This window comes from Vidua macroura, chromosome 13 (genome assembly GCF_024509145.1).
Source record: "Vidua macroura isolate BioBank_ID:100142 chromosome 13, ASM2450914v1, whole genome shotgun sequence".
Lineage (NCBI taxonomy): Eukaryota > Metazoa > Chordata > Aves > Passeriformes > Viduidae > Vidua > Vidua macroura.
The window spans coordinates 9,102,494-9,126,050 of NC_071583.1; the positions used below are offsets into that span (position 1 = coordinate 9,102,494).

At 45.1% G+C, this 23,557-nt stretch overlaps 1 protein-coding gene across 1 annotated transcript; it reads right to left on the reverse strand.

The window, feature by feature from the left end:
• Positions 1 to 12,437: 12,437 nt before the first annotated feature.
• SLC25A20 (solute carrier family 25 member 20) lies at positions 12,438 to 23,557 on the reverse strand. The gene is made up of 9 exons (XM_053989544.1): positions 23,224 to 23,557; positions 22,492 to 22,584; positions 20,460 to 20,587; positions 18,749 to 18,839; positions 17,507 to 17,624; positions 16,265 to 16,337; positions 15,579 to 15,688; positions 14,108 to 14,232; positions 12,438 to 13,606 (listed from the first exon to the last, which is right to left on the reverse strand). Exons 1-9 carry the CDS (start codon positions 23,326 to 23,328, stop codon positions 13,544 to 13,546), a joined length of 906 nt encoding a protein of 301 aa, XP_053845519.1. The 5' UTR covers positions 23,329 to 23,557; the 3' UTR covers positions 12,438 to 13,543.

The following is a 23,557-nucleotide window of genomic DNA, read 5'->3' on the forward strand; positions in this document are numbered from 1 at the left end:
GCTGCTTCCCCTGACCTTTTGTTGGTTTTTTCTCAGTGACTCTAGTAATTACATCAGTAGCCTTGGGAGTCACATTTTCCTTTCACATCTAGGAAAGACCCAACCTTTCCTTACCCTTTCTCAGTGGAATCACATGTCCAGCCTCTCCTGTTTTCTGTGGCTCAACCACACCAGCTCTTTTTCTGGCTTCTTATTTCACCCTTGTCCCAAATAAACTCTGCCACTTTCCTGGGTCATCATTTCCACCACTCTACTTTTCTATGAAATTCTCAGTCTTTCTTCTCCTCTCCTGCATCAAACACATTTCTTATCTTCTCCATTGGCTTCCTTTACAACCAATCTTCAGTCAGGTCCATCAGCATTTGTTTTGACAGCATTGTCCCCAAAATTCTGACAGCATTTTGACACCATATCAAACAGATGTGTCAGTGTTTTTTCCACACCTCCCCACCACAGCTGGGCAGAGCTCTCCAAAAACATCTGCAAAGAGGGTTTGGGGCACAAAGCCCAGCATGGTCCCACATGCTCCCTCCTGTTGAGGGGATTCATCTGCCGTGTTTCACTTCAAATCCAACTGCCTTGAGAAAGGCCTTTTTTTGCTTCAGCACAGTGAGAAAGTGAAAAATGGCAGCCAGGAGTGCACCTCAAACCCACACATTTCAGTTTCTGATGTCACCTCGCAGCCACTTGGTCCCCACACTGCAGCTCCACGTTATCTGCAGTTGTGTGTGGGGGTTCCCTTTCCCACACACTTAAGCAATGTCAGGTCCTTGAGGCTAACCTGCAGTCAGCAAGAAGCTGTAGGCAGCACACAGAGAAAAAACCTGTTTCCTCTCTCTCTTCACACCTCTTTAAAGGAGACTGCCGTTTCTGAGTCACAGCTAATGCCAACCTGTTGGAAAAGATTCAGTCTAGATTTATACTATGGCTCAGAGGAACATGAAAGACCATTTAGTGTTCAAAGTATTATTTTTAATTATTAATCAAGCTCCCTGTCTGGCTGAGCTCTGTCAGGCCCTTATTTGGATTTTGTAGAGTTTATTTCTCTTGTCATCCTGAGCAGAATTTGACGTGCAGAACACAGGCTTGCTGATGAAATGAAAAAATTGCTGGCAAAGTTTGGCTCTGTCTCTGCATTTGCAGTAAGATCTCAGTGCAGGGGATATGCAGTGCAGTAGTTCTTTTGTTCATATTTAATCATACAAGAAAGAAGAAAGTAATTAAGGCCTGTCTCCCTCAATCTCCTCCCTGCCTCAGAGTATTTCAACTCTTTGAGATAAAGGAAATGGAGCTTTTTCTGACAGCAAAATGCAGCCCAGAGCATATCAGGAGTGATTCTGCCCCTATTGCTCTGCAGTTTCCATTTGACAACGTTTTCCCTCTGAGCAGTTTCCAATATGAAGGAACACAGCCATTAGAAACAGCATTGCAAGTACCAAAATCTGATCAAAACTGGAAGCACAGTATTTGCTCTTGGTTTTCTTTGCACCTTTGACAGCCCAGCTTGCTTCACTGTCCCCCTCAATAGCTGACTGATTTCTCTTAATCTGAAAACACCCTTAGGCAAGTACTAGATTTCAGGATGCAGCATCAAAAGGGGTCTTGGCTCAGAAATAGACTTTTTTCTCTATTTAGCTATTTTAGCTGTTTATTGTCTGCTTAGCTTTGTTTCTCAAGTTAAACTCACTTCATGTGTGGTCTAAACCTACCAAATGCTTTGAAGCCCAGCACAGGGTTATGAAAAATTTACTGCTGAAGAATCCTGAAAATTGGAAATGTCTCATTGAAAAGGGTGTTTCAAGCTTGTAATTTTGGTTGGCCTTGGGCTGAAATGAAACCATATCAGCAAAGAAATGACTGGAAGGGGCAGAGGAGGATGAGCTGACCCACCTGAGCCCAGGCCGAGGCGTTGGGCAGGCAGCAGGGGGAGGTGGTCCAGGATCCTGATGGGGAGGGATGGTGTTCAGCCAGACCAAGGAGAAACATCCCAAGCCTGAGTGAACCCTGCCAGAGAGCTACAGAAAAATAGTCAGTGAGAAGACTGTTGATTGATGAAATTGCCTGAAATGAGGAAGGAGGGAGGAAGCTCTAATATGTAAACGCTTTAATTGCAATGTTGTTTATTCTGAGCTTTCCTAAGAGCTGACAGGGTGAGTGTTATTGCTGCTTCCCAGGCTATGTAACAGGCACAGAGACTGACAGAGAAGTTTTCCACTTAGTGGCAGGGTTATTAAATTATAAAAAAGATAAGAGTTTATCGCAGAAGCAATAAGCTGCTATTCTCTCAAAACTTTGCTGCTGAACTTTAGAAGAAATACTGTGGAAATCAAAGCAATGCTCAAAAGGGAGAAATCTGCTACAGAAAAAATACTGATTTAAATCCTATTTCAATTTGCAAAACTGCTTTTACCTACAGAGAGGCTTTAAACAAGGGAAAAATACATTCCAGTTGCTTGGGATCAAAATCCAAGTCTCAGAAACACAAAGACTTCTCCAGAGGGAGAAGCTTCTGAAAAAAGCCATGGCAAATTAGGAACTCAAATGGGCTTATAAAGTGAAGGGGAGGAAAGGACAAAACAATAGAAAATGTTCTTGCAGTAGCAAAAGTGCAGCTGAAACATGAGATTTGACTATGTGGGAAAGAAACAAATAGTTATATGGGAGAATTTCTTGAGAGTTAGAGAGTCTGAAGGCTGTACAGTGGCAGTGCTGGTGCTTAGAAGGAAAGCTGTAAGAAGGTTGGTTGAAGTGGGAAGAGGCTATTCCATGGTGGAGGAAAACAGACATGATGAGTCCAGGAAAGATGAGTTAAATAAAATGGAAAGGATAAAATGAAGTGGAAGTAGGGGCCAGTGCTGGGTGCCTGCAGTGGGAGTGTGTCCTGCTGCAGCCAAGCTCAGGCAGAAGCATGGCCATGACTGGGGCCTGCCAGGGGCAGGGGATGCACAGCAGGGATGCACAGGGAGCTGCTCCAGGCTCTGCTGCTCAGCATCCTGCCATTGCCACGGTCCTCCTTGTCTGCTCAGACCTCCTTGGACCCCACCACAGGGATGGGGCAGCCCCTTCCCTCACAGGGGTTGTCTCTATGCAAAGCAGCACATCTGAAGCTTTACAAAAAACCCAAATAATTATTAGTTACCTTTAAACTGAGATATTAGAAGATTAAAAAAAAAAAAAAAAGCAACAAAGACAAAAATGGCAAAACTGAAAAACTGTTACCCTACTTCAGGAAAGTATTTGAACAAGTGCCAGACATGGAAGGTTTGCTCCAGCTGCTGTTTTCTGCAGCTTGAGCAAAGGAAAGACTTGTATTAGTGGCCTTCAGACTGAAGCTGCGTGTAAGAATAGGAAGTGATGGTATCTCATTTTAAAGGAGTTGTTTGTCCAGTTATCCCTATCACAGGATTCAGATTCTGCTCACAGTCAAAAGCAAATAGTTTAAAATACACTTTAAACTAGGCCAGTACTTTGGGAAAGGTCAAATTCTTTTTGGAATTCTGAGCAGTGTATATTTTTACAGGAAAAGACCCAATGAAGAAGGAAAAATAGAGGAGGCAGCAGGCACTCAGTGTATCAGCAGTTCAGGCTCCCAGACTGCTGAGATGAACTGCCCTCAGGGAAATGAGATTATACTTACCTCTGACATATATGGAATAACACATTTCTCATTCATCTCTAAACTCATATTCAAACCGATTAGGCAAGAGCTACTGGAACAGGAGGAAAATCATGACCAAGCCTTAGAAGCAGTATTTGTTTGCCAGATGAAGTCTCAGGGAACATTCTTTTGGAAATGAATACTGCAGTCCCTGGAAGAAGTTAGAGAAATTAGGGATGACTGCTTCATGCTTTCAGTAAATGGAAACCTTATTTACTAATTTTTATGGAGACAAATTGCTTAAGCAATATTTAGGGTCCTTATTTATTTTAGAGAAAAAAATAAGAATCATCAAGAATAAGTAAAAATTTAAATAGTAAATAAATCCTTAAAATCAGAATTTTTTGAAGTATATTTAGAATTTATTTAATTTGAACTTCATGGCGTATGACAAGAAAATCTGGTCTCATGAAAGTGGAAATCAAGTGGTAAGGATCATTATTGTCAACATGGGAGAGCACAAGCGTTTTCAGTAAGATAGTTACATATTGTAGCAAAATGTGTACTGGTCTTGATTACTTACTCAAAAAAAAAGTTTATATTTGAGATATTTTGACATAAACAAAAAAGATGTAACAGTTGGTCAACTGCTACATTAGTTAAATGTACAAAGAATAAAAAATCTCAGAGGAACATAAAAAAAATGAAATTTAGAATGTCATAAGAACACAGGAGGTTATGGATTATGCCTTCCCAGCTGGATTCTACCAAGCATTTTAAATTTTGAGGGGCACTTGTGTTGGCATTCTGTGTGCAAGAAGCTTACACGTGAAAATGAGCCTTTTTCCCCCCAAAATATGTCACCTCCTTATTCACCTGTAGCCCTTTATGGAGTCTGAGAAAGTGCCATGTCCTGGCAGAGGCAAATGTTGCTGCAGAATCCCGAGGAGGTCACATCTCCCCTGAAGGAGCTGCAGGCTGCACTCTGGGTTTGAGCAGAGCCCAGGCTGTGCTCTGGGTTTGAGCAGAGCCCAGCCCATGCTCTGGGTTTGAGCAGAGCCCAGGCTGTGCTCTGGGTTTGAGCAGAGCCCAGCCCATGCTCTGGGTTTGAGCAGAGCCCAGGCTGTGCTCTGGGTTTGAGCAGAGCCCAGGCTGTGTTCTGGGTTTGATCACAGCCCAGCCCATGCTCTGGGTTTGAGCAGAGCCCAGGCTGGCTGTGCAGAGCTGGGCAGGGGCCAGGTCCTACCCGTGGAGGGAGAACCTGCAGCCACATCGCCAAGGGATGGTTCTGACACTTGGCACAGAAAAGGCTTTGAAGGGCTGGAGCAGAGCTCGTGGGCAGAGTCCCCTCCAGGGAATTTCCTCCTCATCCTGTCCATCATTAAATGATGCAGACAGTGTGGGTCACTGGTTGACAAGATTTCAGCCAAATGTTCTGTGGATCTAAGGGTTTATGAATCTCAGAGTTATTATTCATGTCCCATTGAAATCATCTGTGTACATAACAAAGCTGAATTTCCCGTTTTCATCACCAGGTCGCCCAGGTGGGGTTGGCACTGCAGTTCACCTCACATTCCTGAACACATACATCCCAGGATATCAGTGAAAAGTGATTTAGCTTCCCTTAGAAGCTAAATCATAGGAAATTTCAAAAGTGACACCCAGTTGCCAAAGATCTTACTTGGGAAAATACTTGTGGGCAAACATTTAAGAGTTTTCAAGGCTCCTAGCAATCATGTTTCAGGGAGGGTAAAACAGCCATGTGACTCATGTGATTAGCAGTTCTGTCAGCAAGTAAAACTAGACATGAGAATCAAGATGAGCCTTTTCCATGGACATCTCACTTCAAGATCTTGCCATTATTCTAGGCAAAGCTTTAGCAGGTGAGTTGAAGTGTGAATAAAAGGAACACAAAGCAAGAAGGAAACACCCTAAATGCAGCAGGCTGGACACTCAGTTTTGTCATCACCAACAGTCAGGATGGAGAAAGGCCGGGCAGCCTTTTGTTCAGAAAAACAGTGCTTGTTTATTGATGATGTAAATGTTGCCCAGCAATATGGATTAAATTAAACCCCTCATCCTTTCCCAACATGTAGACCACATTCAGCAAAGAATGCTCTCTGACTATAGTAAAAGCTGAGGGGTTATTCCAGATCAGTCAAATTTAATTATAGAGGAACCAATAGAAGACATATTATCAGTCAGGTACTCAATATAGAAACTTTTAAGCATATTTAGAAATCAATATTCATTTAGTTAACCAGATGTGCCAGTGCAAGAGGAAACTAATAGAGAATAGAATAAAATTATCAATATGGCTGATAAATTTATATTTTTATTAAAAAATAGTATGTAGAAGAAATACAAAATAGGGAGAAAGGCATTATATAAGGATAGGCTAAATAAGACATCAGCTTGAAAAAGAACCCAAAGGAGAAAGGCCCAGAAAGTTAAAAACTATTGCAGGAAAGATGAAGGGGAACAATATGCTATTATTTCTCACAAGACAAGATTTAAGTAATGTCAGTGAAACCACTCAGCCAATCTGAAACAAAGCAGCACATAATTAAACAGTGCTGCTCACTGACATCAGACACTGGAGAGGCCAAACCCAGAAAGGTGTCTGAAAGGTAATTGTACTTAAAACAAGCCTAGAGCTCTGGGTGTGGATACAGGCTCCCGCCCAGTAAATCCCAGTTGGTGGCTGCGGATGGCAGAGCTGATGGCAGCACCCCAGGGAGGAACAGCTGGGTGCTTTGTGCCCCCTGCTCTTCTCACTGCAGGCAGAGCTTTGGCCTTGGTCTGAGGCCCAAACCTACTCTTAATGACACAGCCTGCTTTTATCTTTTCCAGGAAGAGTACCCTCAGCTGTATTAAATTCTGTTTGCTGAGGGGAGTGAGGCAGAGGAGCCGTGCTTCACAACCCAGCTCCCTTTGGGACAGGTCTGTACAGACATTCTCACCCAGCCCTGTGCCCAGAGGAGCATGGAATGAAGCAGGGTGAGAGAGGAGAGGTCAGCACAGAGCTGTCCTCGGGAAGGGCTGCTTTTCTGGGAAGATCTGCTCTCCCAAAGCAGCAGGCAGCTCTGGCATCTCTGGACATGCCCACACTGGAGAGCAGGACAGCTGCAAGCTGCATTTTGTGAGCATTAATGAGAGAAATGCCAAGAACAGTCTGTGCTTTTGGGGCAAACTGTGTGGATGCTTCATCCTCTGAGCTGCACCCATAGGGAAGAAAATGGGGAAACCCCCAACAATTTGTCATCAGCACCTGAGGGATTCATCCACACCACAAGGAATTACTCATGTCGGGAGAGACAGACATTTCACACCAGTGCCATGTCACCCTGCCTCATCCATTGTCCCCGGCAGGCACAGAAGCACCCGCAGGCGCCTCTCCAGCCCGGGGAAACTGAACTTTGACGTCCGATGGAGTTTGGGTGGGGGATCGGGGCCAGCCCAGCTCCTTGGTGGGCGGTGGGCAAGGACAGAGATACCCAGGAGTACCCAGGGCCGTGCTCGCATACATTCCCCATCTCGTTTCCTGGGATGCTGGCAGAGCGAGAGGAGACCCTGCTCCGGCCTCCTGCCCGCCGCAGCTTCAGGCTCCTTCCCAGGAGAAGCTCTGCGGCAGGAGCCAGCGCAGACAGAAGCTGGCCGTGCCTCGCAGCTGGGCACGCCTGCTCCCATGGGAAATGGGTGCCGGGGCCGGGAGAACAGCGAGTTCCCTCCGCCGAGCGATCTCCTGCCATCGACTGCCAGATCCTGAACTTTGGCTCCGGCCAGGAGGCAGTAAACGAAGCAGATAATTGCTTGGCAGTGAGTGATAGGGAGTCAAGGGTGAGCGGGCAGGGAGGGGCGGGGGATGAGCGGGAGGATTATGTTTCAGAGGGAAGTATTTTTTTAGGATTTGTCTATGCAGGCATTCAGGAGCTTTTCTGAATCACATGGGCTTAGCCCCAGGAGAAGGAGGACTCGCTGTAATTTTACACCTTTTCAGCATTTCAGCTGATTCTGCTGAAATCTGTGTAGGGATTAAAGATGGGAAGGGACAGAGAATTGATTTCCTTGCCTTTGGTTTCCAGGACAAACATTCAAAGCTGAATCACAGTTTAGAATTTTTTGATGGCATGAGTGGAGAGAGGAAAGAGCCAGCAGCTGACAGTAATAAATAACTATTAGGAAACAGTATTAGGAAATAGTACGAAGGAGAAATGTCGCTGCTGGGATATGCTTTCAGCCTTGGGGAATCCATATCCAGGCAGCTCAACATTTACTTTAGTGTCCAGAGCTTGTGTGCAACTTCTCTCAGGCCCAGAGCAGCAGCAGCGCTGAGGGAGCAGCCTGAGCTCAGGTCTCCGATGAAGAAGGGAAGTCAGCTCATTGCACGGACAAACATCTGAGGCTTCCAGCCTCCGTGCCAAAGGTTAGCAACAGCACCGTGTCCTCCAGCAAATCAACACTCAAACTGTCACCTGCAAAGGGAAGTGGAGCTTATCTATGGCCCATTGCTAAAGCTTTGATACTGATCTTTACAGCCCTGTTTCTAGTAAGCCTAGGGACAACCTGTGCATCATAGACTGCTGAAATGGATCTGTCTGAGCTTAAACTGAACTGTCTGAACTTAAACTGGTGTCTGAATTCAGAGACAGATGTTAGTAAAAATCCCGTCCAATGTCTCCTTAATGTTTACATTTTTACCAGGTTTGAGATACACTTGCAGAACTACTCTAATACATTGAGGTAACGGAAAATGTCCTCAGTTTTATACACAAATCGCCCTAAATTAGAAATGGTTTTCCATTTCAAGTGTCCAGCATCAGGCAGCCTGTTTACCCCCTTCACTGTTTTCTCAGGGCAGGGTCTGCTGGGCAGAAAGACAAAGCATGGTGTGAAATTGGGTCAGACAGAGCCAAGTCCAGAGCCCAGCGTTGTGAATGAGCACAGCTGCCGATGATCCAATGACCCAAAAGGCATTCTGGAGAGCAGAGAAGAGGCAGAAATCTCAGCAATCCCTACACCCACCCTCCTGGGAAGCCCCTGGCTGCAAGGCAGGCATCTCCCTGCCATCATCTGAGTCAGGAGCAAAAATCCCCAGGATGCAGCTGCCAGGGCAGCCGGATCTATTTTCAGCTGGAATAGTCGGGCAGCACCATCGAAACCCTTCGGTGCAGAGCACACTCGGTGCCACTGTCACCGTGCCACAGCATGCATGGCTTCGTGCCACTGACTCAGCAGGTATTTTAGCCCGTGGCCTGGACAAGCCTGGACCAGCAGTGCGGTCACACGTTACAGTTGGAAGCAGGATGTCATGAGGAGAAGAACACGGGCCACCAATATGCCCTTGTGGCAAAGAAGGCCACCAGCCTGCTGGGCTGCTGTAGGAAAAGCATTGCCACCAGGCCTGGGGACATGAACCTTCCCTGCTCTCAGCACTGCTGAGGCCACAGCTGGAGTCCAGTTCTGGGCTCCCCAGTACAGGGGAGGCATTGATATACTGGACAGTCCAGTGAGCACTGCAGAGAAGGTGAAGGAACTGGAGCATTTGCAATATGAGGAGACCAGGAGAGTTGGAATTTTTCAGCATGGAGGAGGCTTCATGAGGATCTTACTGATGTGTATGGATCCCCGATCAGAGAAGGTTTAGAAGGTGGAGCCAGACTCTTCTCAGTGATATCTAGCGACAGTGAAATACATGAAGTTCCTCTTAGAAATAAGAGCACTTGTTTTTTTGGTGAAGCTGGATCTGGTTGCCCGAAGAGGCTGTGAAGTTTCTATCCCTGGAGATATTAAGAACCCAACTGAACCTGGGCAACCTGCACTGGTGGGCCCTGCTTTGGGCAGGAGGGCTGGACTGTGTCCAGAGATGCCTTCTGTCATCCTGTGAACTATGTGGTGGTGAAAACCACTTTGTTCAGGTGGTGCACAAGGCTGGTCTCTCACTGGCACAAACAGGATATTGACATAGCAGTCCTCTCGTGCAAAAGGCAGCAGATAAAAAGAACAATGTAGAAATGGAAAACAGAACCATTAGAGGCCAACTGGGCAGTCAGTGTTTGCCCGCAATTTTGTAAAAACACCAACCAAACTGATGAAGATTTGAAGCCTGTCTTTTCCTCTGCCCAACAGTGTCCAGCAGCAGATGCTTACAGAAATAACACAAGAAATAAAACACTAGTTGTGCCTTCCCTAGCACACCCTCCAAATCCCATCAACCAGCAATTCAAGAACACTCTGTGCCAAGGCTTTGCAGCCCTATCAGTTTTCAGTAGATCCTGATCAACTGTTCTTCTGTGATTTTTTTTTTTTTTTTTTTTTTTGCATTCTGTTTAAATATTGCTTGATCTCCTCATTGTATATCTTGTCCCATGAGAAATATGAGTAAATGCACCCTCTTGACATTGCTCACCATTTGTAAGGTCTACCTTGCAATGTTCTTTTCCAAACTGGAGAGTCTGTACTGAATGTGCCTCCCACAGGCAGCTTCCTTTAATTAGACAAATTTGATCAAGACTGACTTGTCAGGGGTGTTCCAAGGACCTTTCTGTCACTATAGCAATGCTGAGTGTGCACAAAGGGCACTCACTCACCACGGGCAGAGAAATGCAAGCACAGATTTATCTATCATGGATTGCTTCTGGAATATTTCCAGACACCTTGAATCACCACTGGAAAAATCACTTGCATCAAAGCAGAAGGGGCCAGGAGGATGTACAGCACAAGAGTCTCAGGGCACTCTTATGCTGATTTTGGTATAGCAAACCCAGATGTTATCAGCACAAGGAAGCATAAAGAAAATTATCGTCGGTATCACTGGCTGGCACCAGTGTACCAGCTGCTACTGTGTGCCCTTAAACTGCAGATACACTGCCTGAATTCCCACAAGAACCTGGGAAATTAGAAAATAACATTTGAATGCAAATCTAGGCTTCTGAAAGCAAAAGAGTCCTCAGGGTATAGAAAATTATGCTTGTGTTAAAATCCTTCTCTCTTTCTGAGGCTACACATTAGAGGCAAGGAATTGGCAAATTTTGTATGGCAGAATCTTTAGAGATATGAGCAGCTTTTTAAATATTTCCAGGGTGCCTGGGTTTCAGTTTTTGAATAAGCAAGCAGATGCGTCTGATGAGCCTTTGCAAAGCTCTTCTTCTCCTGCCATTGCTGTTGGAAAGCAGCCCCTCATTCGTGATTGTCTTCTGCCATATTTTTCTTAGCTAAAAGCACCAAATGAAATGAACCATGGTAAACAACAGAATGTTATCACACAAAATAAAAAGCTCTGCAAAAACCTTAGAGTGGGGAGAATATAAACTATTATTGGGCTAAGTCAGGATCTGAAACGTTAAAGAAAAAGTGTTAAAAGGGATAGTTTGGCAGAAGGAAAAGAGTCTACAGTTACTGGTAACAACTGAAGTAGTAGAGAGTGAAGGGAATATTTCAGTCTTCCAGAGCAAGTACTGCTTAAAGCCACAGACTGGAGAGGCTCAGCTGGTGACAGACTCAGCTGGTGACAGCAGAGCCAAGGTAAAGTGCTAAGGACCAAGCCAGAGGCCAGTACACAGACTGAGCTGCTGCTCAAATGCAGGAGCTGTGCTCTTAAACCCAGCAGCTCAATCCAGGGCATTACTCGTCCCTGACTTGGTCTCCAAGAATTTTATGTTTTTCACAGTCTGCAACACTTGAGATTGATAGGACTGGGGTGGGAGAGAGCACTAACCATAGTGCACAGCTCATGACCAAGCCCTGGGGATCTCAGCCTTCCCTCTACTTCAGATCTTCCCAGCTTTCTGGGAGCTTAGGAGGTCAAGAGCATGCAGCTGACAGGGCAGCCGGAATGGGCAGCTTTAAGCATCACTGTCTGGAATTTTATGAAAGAATATGCACTTCTGTCCCTCCCAAGAAGTGTTAGTATTTCTGAGCACATAAATAGAATTGAAAATAAAATTCAGCTTTATAACACTTCTTAAAGCTGGAAGTTGCTCCTAGGTACCACAGCCTCAGCATGGAAATAAGAAGCCAGAGCAGCCACCAAAGCAGCACAGGGCAGCATTTTGTGGTGAGGCAACACAGAGCCATCAGAGCAGACCTGATCAGCCTGAAACTAGCTGGGATTTAGCCTCAGTAAACCCAGAACTGTGTTTAAAACCATTTGAGAGGTTTATACCCTGTAATCCCTTCTCCAAACCAGTACTAACTCAGTGTTCACACTAAGTATTGCAGTCATCAGAGGAGGAACAGCAGCCACTCCTGAGCACTGAGGAGTGGGGAAGGCCCTTGGTGGGTACAGTGGCAGTGAAATGCAGAAGCAGCTCCATGTGACTGATATTTTCCCACACCCCTCCTGCCCTGTAAAACACAAGAGATGGACTCTGAGGAAGGCAGGTTCCCTTCTGGTCTTTCCAAAAAAGCTGGGAAGGAAAGTAGAATCCAAGGCTTCTCCTCAGCACGGAGTAGGAAGTTTTTAGGGCAGCCCCTGTCTGTGGAAAGCCAAGGTGAAGGCTGTGTCCTCATGGTACAGGTCAAAAGACCACACCAAGTACTTTCCACAAAGTATGTGCTATTTGTTCCAAGATGTGCTATTTAGTGTGTTGCTTTATAGTTAAAAATTTGCATCCACAATGCAGCACCTAAGAGGACTTGTATGACAAACATGCCAAGTGCAGAATATTCCTTTCCATCACTCATGTCAGAAATTGAAAAGCTAAAAGGCAAGGGGTTAGCAATCAAAGACAGCATAACACAGCTTATTTCCCAATCAATCTCAGAATTAAGAATTGGAAAACTTTTGCAAAACTAAGCAAGCATGACCATGCAAAAAGTAAATGAACCAAAGCACACATTCTAGCCAAGCAGCACCTAGTTTTATTGAGTTCCGATAACACTGCATCACAACCAAAAGAATTTGCTTTTTGCTTCTCATTATTAGTCACTTTTCAAAGGAAAATGTGATCATGTTTAATAAGAGTAAGAGAAAACCAAGGAAGAGGAGAAAGAATGAAGTTAGACAAAACTGCAGAGCCAGTGTCCTCTTCATGTGTCCCCCTCGTGTCAGAGAAATCCAGTTCTTGGAAGTGCTGTTAAATTTTCTCACATCAATATCAGGGATTGAATCCCAGGACACAGTATTTGATTAACCAAATATATCACAGATTGCCATGAGCTGTGCTGTACTTCTGAAATCACATTTGGGCTCTCTTCAGTGGGACAAAAAGGATTTGAGAGAACAGTTGAGGTTAATCAAACACATTTCCCCCACTGGCTCCCTCAGTAAAGCTTAGTACAAATGTTAAACATGATGCATTTTGTGTCCTAGTTCCACAGAACAGATCAGCGTGCAAAACCTGATATGGAACCTGCAACACCCCTCAACCCACTGAGACACAGCTCTGGCCTCCCCTGCTGAGTTGTGTTTGCTGCTGTACATGCACAGGAGATTAAAACCAGTGTTAACACAGAAACAGCCACAACTGAAAGAGCACAGGAGATGAGAACATTGTCTGACATTGCTTGCAGACACAACCATGTGCAGCTGCTGACTTATGCCCTGAGAGTTAAGTACATGCTGCCAAAAAATTATTTTAAGGAAGTTTTTCATCATTATTAGCTACATGTTTCTTTAGTCAATAAAGAACTACATTTTAAGATGTGTCCCCTTCTTCCATGAGGAAGTACTTAAGGTAGCACGTGTGATAGTGACAGCTGTGTGTTAGCAGTGTCACTGCTGTGGTTGGCTCAGATTTGTCACCCCTAGCTCCTCACCAACTCTGTCAGAGTTACAGCTTGCATTTCTGACTGGCACATAGCACCACCTAAAGAATGCGAGAAAGGCAAAAAGGTATTAGGCAAACAATTATTCCTGAAACATTAAGTGATCATTAATTTATTCCTCTGAGGCAGATTTGCACTCTCTTCCTTCTTCTCTCTCATTTCCAGACTTCCTAGTCTTCATAGACCAGGTGCAACCCAGTTAAGAAACTTCATAGCGACTTCAAAACCAAGAAAACATGCCTAGAAAAGAGAACACAGAACAAATAAGGATTCTAAAAATCTGTTTTAAACAAGGCTTTTGAAATGCTGCACTATGAACACTTAACATGGTTTATATGGAAGGAGGAAGAGGACAAAAAGTCTTGACCCAGAAGCAAGAATTCTACTGTATCCCTCCACACAAAGGCTGAACTTTGGCTCTGTTAGGCTCATTATTTATTGAAGGGGAAGTGAGTCCAAACTTATTCCATCTTCTACAGTTGGGTGTACAATCAGTAGCTAAAAACTATCAGAGAAAGTCAACAAAGAGCTTTGCAAAGCTTTGAAGAAAGATTTACTTCTTGCTCCTAGATTGAAGTACAGTTTTAGAACCTGGACACCAACAGTCAAAAGTACCTGTAGTGGCAAGAACCTCTCTGAAGTGGTACAGGAGTAAACAGGCAGTTGTGGCCTCTCCAGACTGCAAACACTCACTGTGAGCACCACGGACCCAAAACCCAGCCGGAATCACGACGTACTCACCGCGTTAGCAGGAAAGGCCCTGATCATCACAGCTGTGAACCCCTTGTACAGAGATGCAACTCCTTCCTCTCTGATGAGCTCCCTCAGCACATCTCTAAAGCCATTTGGGTATTTTCCTGCAGGAGCTGAAAGGGATGCACAGCACATTAGCCCAGACGTGTGGCAGTGACGAGGGCTGAAGGATGTGCCACAGGTAACAGCCCAGGATTTTCAAGAGGTTCACATTGCTATTGCAAACAGACAAGAGAGCTCAGTAAAGGCTCAGTGAACAGAAGTTAGGTGCACACCATGACCAAAGAGTTTAAATCATCAAGTCATTGCAGGCAGGGAAGAAAGGAGAATAACTTTTGTCAGGGTTGGAAGTCTGAGCTGTTACTTGCACTACTGATCACAGCTCTCCCAAGAGCTGCACTTAGGTGATAGGAATGTCAGATATAAAAACTGATGAAGCTGGTTAATAAGAAAATGATCCTATCACATGCCCCAGCCAAGAACAGCAACAGACTTCAAATGAAAAGCACAGGATGTTCTAATATTGATGTTACATGGATATGCTGAGGTGTTTTTTAAAAGCTACTCTACTCAAAAAACAATTTCTTCCTTCTCCTGACACTGCCCTGGGAAATACTGCCTCTGCCAGCCCTCTGAAGAGGTAGTCCACAGATCAGCCCAGTTAAACAGAACCACCATGAACCCATGTCATCCACATAGCAGCACTGGGGAGTGGCTCAGTGGAACAGGATCAAAGCTGTGATGTGTTTCCCTCTTAGCCCTTGGTATGGTACAAACAACCACAGCAGCCATTGCTCAGAGAAAAAGAAATGAGGTTTCCTGCACTGATTATCATGATTTGTGACTCACAAAAAACGGTCACTGTTCAGTGGAGAGTTGAGTCCACAGAGACCAACTGCTTTTTGCAATGTTTTTTAACAAAAATATTCATTGACAGGACTGGCAGAGAAACCAACAAAAAACCTGTCAAACTCTGCTGAAGCACAAGGTCTGGGGTCATCCTAAGAGTAATTAGGCCACAGACATTAAAGAGCAGAGCTGCCAGTCCAAAAGCAATGCTCTCAGCAAGTCACGCCCTGTTACTATAAACTGCAGATAGCACAGGCTACAATTTATACAATTATGTCTGAAGTGAAATAACAAAACCTCTCATAGAATTACATTTGTAATAAAACAGCTATGAAAATTCTGAGTTCTGTGCTTAGGTTTCAAATCAGGTACCTCAAATCAAGATCATGATATTATCAAGGAGGCAGAAACAGAGCAGTGCAGCCCGACGTGCCAAAAATTTGTGAGGAAACCAACTAGAATGCTAGGAACACCCTTGGGTTTTTCATGCACTTGTCTCAAGCAGCACTCAAGACCTGCTGCCTCCCAGAAGGCATTTTCCATCACTGCCCAGCCCATTCCCAGGAGCACCACACCGAGTGTGGCCGTGACACACTGGAATACAACTCACCAGTCTGGAAACGTGATTTCAGCACATCTGGTGGAATGGCAACTGCCCAGTTGAAGATCCCAGCCAGGCCCCCAGCAAAGAGGATCCTAGGCACGCTGAGGTCACTCACACTGTGGCAGGATCAGAGTGGGTGGGAGGAAAAAATGAAACAAAGATTTAAAAAGGAGGAAAACGTCAAACTCATTGTTTTGACTAAGGTGACAACCAAAAAGACAGCCTGGCAGGCAGCCAGAAGGCAGCACAATGCTGCAGAGACAGTGCAGTATCTGAGCAACCTTTCCAAGATGGACCAACTCTATCCTAAAGATTGAAATATTTTTATTCAGCAGCACACACACACATGCTCTGGGAATTAAAAAAAAAAAAACAAAAATCAAACCAACCAAACCCCCACAAAAAATCCAACAAAACCTCCCAGCATTTTGTGTGCATACAGGGTTGAAACTACTTTAAGTATTCCTTACTTGGCTAGTAAGATCCAAACTGGAATCTGAGAGAAACTCGGAATATTATTTTAATTGTCAGCTAACCCCAAACCAAAACAGTTCAACTCACTAGATGAGCAACCATTTTTTTCTTTTTAAAATTTGTTTTGATGATACTGCTCTAAATCTCTTCGTAGCTGGGGAGATTAATCAGCAGTGTCTGGGAAGTTCAGAAAGTGATGACTGTGAGATTTCACTGACCTCTTTCCCTCAGGGGTCAGAATGTTCTTCAGCCACTCGTACGTCATGAAGTACATTCCACTGGCCGGGACGTCTGGTGGGTAAACAACAAAGGCTGTGAGGAGTGGGAAACCAAAGGAAGCCCAGAGGCACTCCAGCCCCATGCCAGCCCAGCAACACCACTAAGTACATACAGATTCCTTTTCTGAACCTCTTCTACAAACAAAATAAAAATCTTCTGCTGCCTTAACAGAGGAGTCTGAACTTTCCCATGGAGAGCAGGTGCTAATGGCAAGAACTAGAAAATAACTTTTCTGTCAGCAGCCTTTCAAACCAGACTGTAACCTGGTTACATTAGAGCTGTCTCATCATTAGTGTAAACTGTCCAAATCTCTGCACAGCATATCACAGCAGCGCAGGAACTTAATGAATTTTGCACACTATTAGTTCTAATGATTCTGTTTGGGGATTTTTTTCTGCAGTTGATGGGTCTTGTTTTGTTTTTTTTTAAGCTACTCCCACAGCCTATTCTTATCCCATACCTAAACTGTAGAACCAGCCCCTATCCAGGGACACTGCCAGAGTTACACTGCAGGCTGCTACACTTGTGTGAGAAGCAGAGGATAGAACCAATTCCTAAACTGAAGTAACACAATACAGAAATTTCAGTTTTTCAAAGGGGAATTACTAAAATATGTAAAGGATTCTGGATCTGGCACAATTACTTAGTTGTTGTTGTATTTGAGAGAGGGGTCATGACATCCCAGTCCAAAATAACCCAGACTCAACAGGGTAGAAAGCATAACTGCTGCCACCACATATTTTAAAGCAGTCAGTATTATACAGCAATAGTCACAGATAGGCACCATCCTTCTCTCAAGGAGAAAAAACGAAAAAAAGAAGAAAGTAATTTTTAATAAAGCCCACTTCTGTATTTTTCTCTTCTCTTTGTTCTCTCTGCTCCTCTCCTGAAGTCTCTCATTCCTCTTGGCTTCTCAGATCTTAATTACTTCCTATATCCCTCTGATCCTTGTCATCTAATCTCTTCCTCACCCACTGAGAATCTCATGTTTATTTCTCAGGCCCTTTGAGGCACTGGAGTAGCTCTGCAGACTGGAAAAAAAAAAAAAAGAAAAAAAAAAAAAAGAAAATGGGTGACACAGCCCCTCCAATTGCCTAAAGGGACAGTGAGATCTCCCATACTGTGTCAGGCTTCTTGTCCTGCAGTCCCCCCAGTGGGACTGGGACAGGCCTGTCCCTTACCTCTCATGAGGGTCAGCACCGTTCCCTTGTACACACCCCGGATGCCAGCCTCGCGGTACAGCTGCTTGGCACAGTCCAGCGAGCCACTGTACTTGGTTTCACCTGTAGCTGCCTGGATCTGCAGGATTAAAGTGAGAGTTTCTGACCACTGAAGGTTTCTGGTCGATGCAGAATCATTCAGCCAAGGGTTAGAAAGCCTCACATGTGTTTCCAGAGAGAAAGGAGCACACGCTCCTGCCTAGGGAGCCTCTGCCTCACTTCCTCGAGCAGCTCTCACTTTGGAGCTGAGGCTGTGGTTACTGCTCCATGCAGAGAGCAGATTCTCCTTTATTTTTCCACAGTATAAGTTTGAAATAACTCAAGTCACTTAGGTAACTCCACTGACAAAAAGTAGTCTTCAAATAGTGAAATTCAGACCATTTTTATGTGCATAAGATCTCCCATGATAATATCCTGTCTGTCAGAACTAACATGTGACCATCCATCACTGCATTAACAGAGTTCAACACAGTCTGAAACAAGCAGAGCTTCCCACACCTACTAAAGATGGCATTTCATTTGTTCAGGTTTACATTTTCCAACAATACTTTAAAACCCCCGCAGGAGGTGCAGAGCTAACAGCCACCCAAATGTCAGAACACTGTTTTGAAATGCATTCCTTAGCTCTGCATGGGGAACTGTCAACTGTAACAGAACTTCTTTACACCAGAAAGAGTCTCATGATCTAGCAGGTTTACACCTATTTTTTTTTAAGGAGAAGTTTCATTCAGAAAAAATTGACTTTTCCATACTTTGAAGTGGACTGAGGCATCCATGGATGCCTCATGTAATGTCCCATAGCATAAGGCTCGAGCTGTGTAAAATGAATAGAGCAATTACTACTTATATCAAACTCTCAGAGCTTGTAATTCATCCTGTAAGATTGAAAACTCTTTTCCACGGACAGAGATCAGAGACAGTGTCTCTCGGGGCTCTGTACAGGGGGGTTCCTGACCCCCTGCCAGGGTCCCAGACCCTCCAGGGCAGCCACAGGGATGCCCTGGATTCCCACATGCTGTGTGTACTTATACTGTCATGGTGAGTTTGTTTAATGCTTCTTCGTGACACAGCTGCATTAAATGACAGTTGTCTCAGTCCTGTCAAAAAACAGAACAGAGTAAATGCACTAACCAAAGAAATTCCTGCTATGGAAAGACAAGACCCCTAAAATTAAATTCCCATCACCACCATCCAATGCCTTACCTGTAAAAGGCACTTGATTCTCTCTCCTGGAGCCATGATTACTGTTGTGAACACTCCTGACAACATGCCAGCAGCAAACAGCTGAGGATATCTGCCCCAAGGAAACAAAAAAGACCCTAACACAACTCAGCACAGAGGAAACAAAGGGCAGAAAAACCCCTACATCACCAGATGATGCTGTTCCACATGAACATGGCAGTGGAACTTGAAATGCATCCACTACTTTTATCAGTGCAGAAGTGCCTTGTCAGTGCAGAGCTAAACATTTAAGATCTCTAGCACTCAAAGCAGTGGTTCCTACAGCAACCACAACTCAGCTCTTCATATCCATTCTATTTGCTAATACCCCTTCTACTTGAGTTTTTAGCTGTAGCATTCTCCATTCATTTTCATTCCCATTCATTTTAGCCTCTTCCTCCTCCAGTCCCCCATTCTCTTCTCAGTGATCCCAGATTCCACAGATATTCCTGCTTGTGCAGCCAGAAGTCTCCTTTCCATAACCTCTCACTCCCTCAGTCCTTCAGTCTCTGCCAAAGTTGAGTCTGTCCTGTCACTATCCCAAACACTCAGCACCTGCTTTCACGTGGCAAAGTCTCCATGACAAAAATCCCTTAAACAAGCTGAGTTTCTCCATCAAAAACCTATCTTTACATCCAGCCTCCCACTACCTCCCCTAGTAAGATGACCTAACATCTCAATTTAATCAAATTCCAAACCTTCCGCTTCTCTCCACTTGCCCAAGAGATGGCATTCTATTCCAACTCTTACACCTTTCTCTACTCAAATTCCCATGGTATCTTCCAGGCCATTCAGACCTCCCTTGCCACTCCACATGCACCTCCTACTCAAACTAAGTTGAGAGGTTTTTTAGCTCACCTTGGGATTATTCAGCCCCAGAAAAGGCAGGATAGGCTCCTCAGGTTTTTCTCCATCTTCTTCCTTCCACAACTTCCCTTCAAAATCAGCATGGGAAATACAAACATCCAGCCTGCCTCTAGACCCATAACCACAGCACTAAGAGTCTGACCTTTATTTTTGGGTCTCATGTCCCAAGCTCACTGTACCTTCACTGTGTCAGGTGTGCACCCACAGAACAGCACAGCTGAGCACAGTGACAGTACATACACTATTTGTTCTTTTCCACTGCTCTGCTCGAGAGGAATTCTACATAAAGACTCAAAAAACTACTCTGTCCTTCTCCAGCTTGCTCCTTAAAACTTCCTGCCTGAGAAGAGGGCTGCTCATAAACACCTCTTTTCAGAAATAATAATAAAACATTTTTATGTGTGTCCCTAATGAAGGGACACAAGAAGACTCATAACTAACAGGGAAAAGAGAATCAGGGCTCTGAATGCTATCAGTTCATGCCTGACCATGAATTTATTGCTCCCATAGTTTGTGTTAATAGCAAGACTGTTGGCAGGCAATCATTATATAACTCTCACTGTACTCATCTAAACCGGAATTGTTCCTTGATGGCTCCTTCTTGCGTAGAAAGGGAATTGCATCGCACCTGCCCACACAATGCCTGTTTTTAGCCTGTGCTATCAGTCCCACGCTTCCAGAAGCATTAAAACATGACTGTTTTATTTTTCAGAACTATATTTATAACCTAAGAGAAGACACAAATTTACACCACAACTCAACGTGTGACAATGCAGCAAGAGCCTCAGGATGCCTTCCCCAGCCGTCTGATTAACCGGGAACTCACGTCAAAACATCATCAGGGTTTCTCTGCTGGAGTCTTTTCCCCAAGCCAAATCCAAAGAAGCACACAGCAAACATGGGTGTCACCCCGATGATAGGAGCTGCCATTCCTCTATATAAGCCTTGGACTCCCTGCAAGAAACATTATCACAGGAATTACATGATTTGGCATAAACTTTGCACACATTTCAACTTGTTGAGAAGAGAAAGGCAACAATCCAGGATAGGATCCATCTAACAGTCACATTCATCAGAGGAATGAAGGGGTTTATTGTTCATTTGCAGTTATACATGCTTAGCTGAGGCTCGGGGACTGCTACAGAGGAAAGTTTTCCTTCCTGGGAAACACTGGCACCACTGATGTTCTTCTAGAACAATACTCATCGCCTGCCTGTACATCTCAAACACGAGGAAGTGAAGTTAAAAGTCACCTGAATAAGAGCCTTAATAGATTCTGTCAAGAGAGAACACTCTCAGCTGCACACAGAAATGCACCTGTGTTTTATTGGTAATTTATCAAATGCAGTAGTGTAAAATCCTGACACTGAACCTGAGAACACTGAAACTAATTCACTCTTTAACTAAAGGAAGAACCAGGGAGAGCAACTCCCCACATGAATTCACTTTGGAACAGATTCAAGAGCAAATTATTTTTTGTTTCCTACCCTAAATCCAAACTTTTTCCCCACACAACATCATATTCCTGATGTTTTATACATTCCCAATGTTTCATTTCATAGACTACACATATGAAAAAGTTCTAATGTGGACCCCAGCAGCTGTATTTATTTCAGTTTTCTTCCCTTTGAATTGAACTGTGTCCAATAGAAAGGAGAGTTATCTTCTTAGATAAAGGCTAGACACATCAATTAAATATTTGCTGGTCTCTGCACCCCCTTCTTCCCTCTGCCCCAATAAACCAGTGCATGATGAAGTCTTACAGGCACAGCTGGCTCTGCCATGAAACCTGGCTGAGAGACCAGCCACTGCTGCTCAGCCTCCCCGTGAGCACTGGGAAGCAAAAGGCCTCAGCAGAGAGATTCAGTAGTTTTCCTCACAGAAACAGATGAGTATTGAGTAGGAGTAGAGAAGCAGCACTGCTTTTGAACTTCCCATCACAAGGCTATTATTATGGCTCAGCTCTGACGTCCGTGCTGCAGCAGGGGTGTTGAAAACTGCCAGGGATCCAGAGCTGGCACAGTATTCCACTCCTTTGTGGGAGAGACCAGGGAAACAAGATTTGCTTTGGTTATATAACAAGCTGTTAATACCACAATGGAAGTAGATTTCAGATTTTGAGGCAGATCTTTCATTCAACATGGAGTTACCTAACGAGATCCAGCAGTTAGAAATGAGACTTCAGGCAAGCAGATAAACAGTTGGGTTTTACAGCCATTATTTCCAAATGGTAAATAGCTGCTGAGAAAACTTAAAAAGCAGAAAACTGGACTCTCTGTCAACTAAAGCTTTTAATCAAGGCTGTGTGCCTTTCTAAAACAAAACAGACTAGCTCAACAACATGATCATGATGATTCAGGAGTAAAAAACACTGCCCACCTTCTAGAGAAGGTTGAACAACTACTATAATTGACACTCTGCTCTCAAAAGAAGAAAAAGAGAAGAAAAATCTATAAATTAAAGACCCTCTGCCTTCTCATAGGTGGCATAACACCTTATAGAAGAAGGTAAAAGCACTGCTTGTATCAACAAAAGTCATTAGTGATTTTAGAATTTCCAGAGATGACTCCAAATACCTGCAAAATTCCAAGGCGAGAAAACAACTGCCAGCATTCACTCCAGTCTAACTTCAGACATTAATGTCATGCTATTTTGAACCCAAAACATTCCTTATCAAAACAAAGATACATGTACCAGGAACACATGTATGCTAAATATTCCCCAAGCTCTGTAATTTGCTTAAAAACGTTAATTAGGATCAATTGAAGTGACGACCCAGGACCTGTATGGTTTCTCTGTAGGATTCCATTCCTCCAATGTACAGAAACAAGTGATATATCTGGCAGGTGTCACAGTACCTCTCCAACCAGAGTCTTTCTGAAGCAGTCAAAGGTCCCGGAATAGAGTGGGGGCTGGCCAGGCTGTGGCTTAGGCTGGGTTTGCAGTCTGACCTAGTAAGAGGGAGAGGAAAACATTATTTTATTAAATATTACAATGTAAACTTTAAATGACAGAACACCTCTGGCTATTATGGACTATGTTTTGTGACTGCACCTGAAGATAATGATAGAAACACTGACATCATTTTAGCCCTTTGCAGAAGAGAAGAGGTTGAATTTTAATGTAATGAGTAGTTAATGTATTTAACTAATTAATTGCTGGGATGACGTCCGGATGAGGACCCCAGCTCCCTGGACGCCATAGGGTCGCTCCTGGCCTCCCCGTGGCGCAGTGGCGCGGGGTCCCGTCGCAGGACGGGGCTGGCGGGCAGAGCGCAGCTCCCAGCTCCTTCCAGCACCGGGAACACGGACGCTCCTTTCCCGATTTTCCCCGAGAAACCAGAACTGTGAGACGCCCGGCCGCCGCGCCGCCAGGGGGCGCCCTACGGCACCACAGAGACCCAGCGCGGCCTCCCCGCGGCGCAAACCCGCGCAGTGCCTGCCGGGAGCTGTAGTTCTGCCATAGCGCCCACCGGGACCCGCGCCGCTCCCGCGCAGTTTCTGCCGGGAGCTGTAGTCCACCCGCCGGTGCCCCGACCGCACCGAGCACCGGCTGCCCCCCTCGTCCCCGGGCGCCCCGCGCCACCTTACCTTGATGGTGTCCAGCGGGTGCCCCACGAACACCAGGCAGACGCCCCCGAAACCGCCAGCGAAGAAGTTCTTCAAGGGGCTGATGGGCTGCGGCTGCTTCGCCATGGCGGCGGCGGGTGAGAAGCGGGACCGGGACTGGGACCGGGCTCGGGGCGCTGCGTCCCTGCCGAGCCAGTGCTGCCCCCTCCGCGCCGCGACCTTTAGCCCAGTGCGGGGCACGCCGGGAGCGGGCGCGGGGCGGGCCGGGACCGCGGCGGTGCGAGGGGCCGCTCCCGCCGCGGCCACTGGGCGCTGTCAGCGGTCGAGCCCGGCCCGGGGGCCGCTCCTTAGGGCG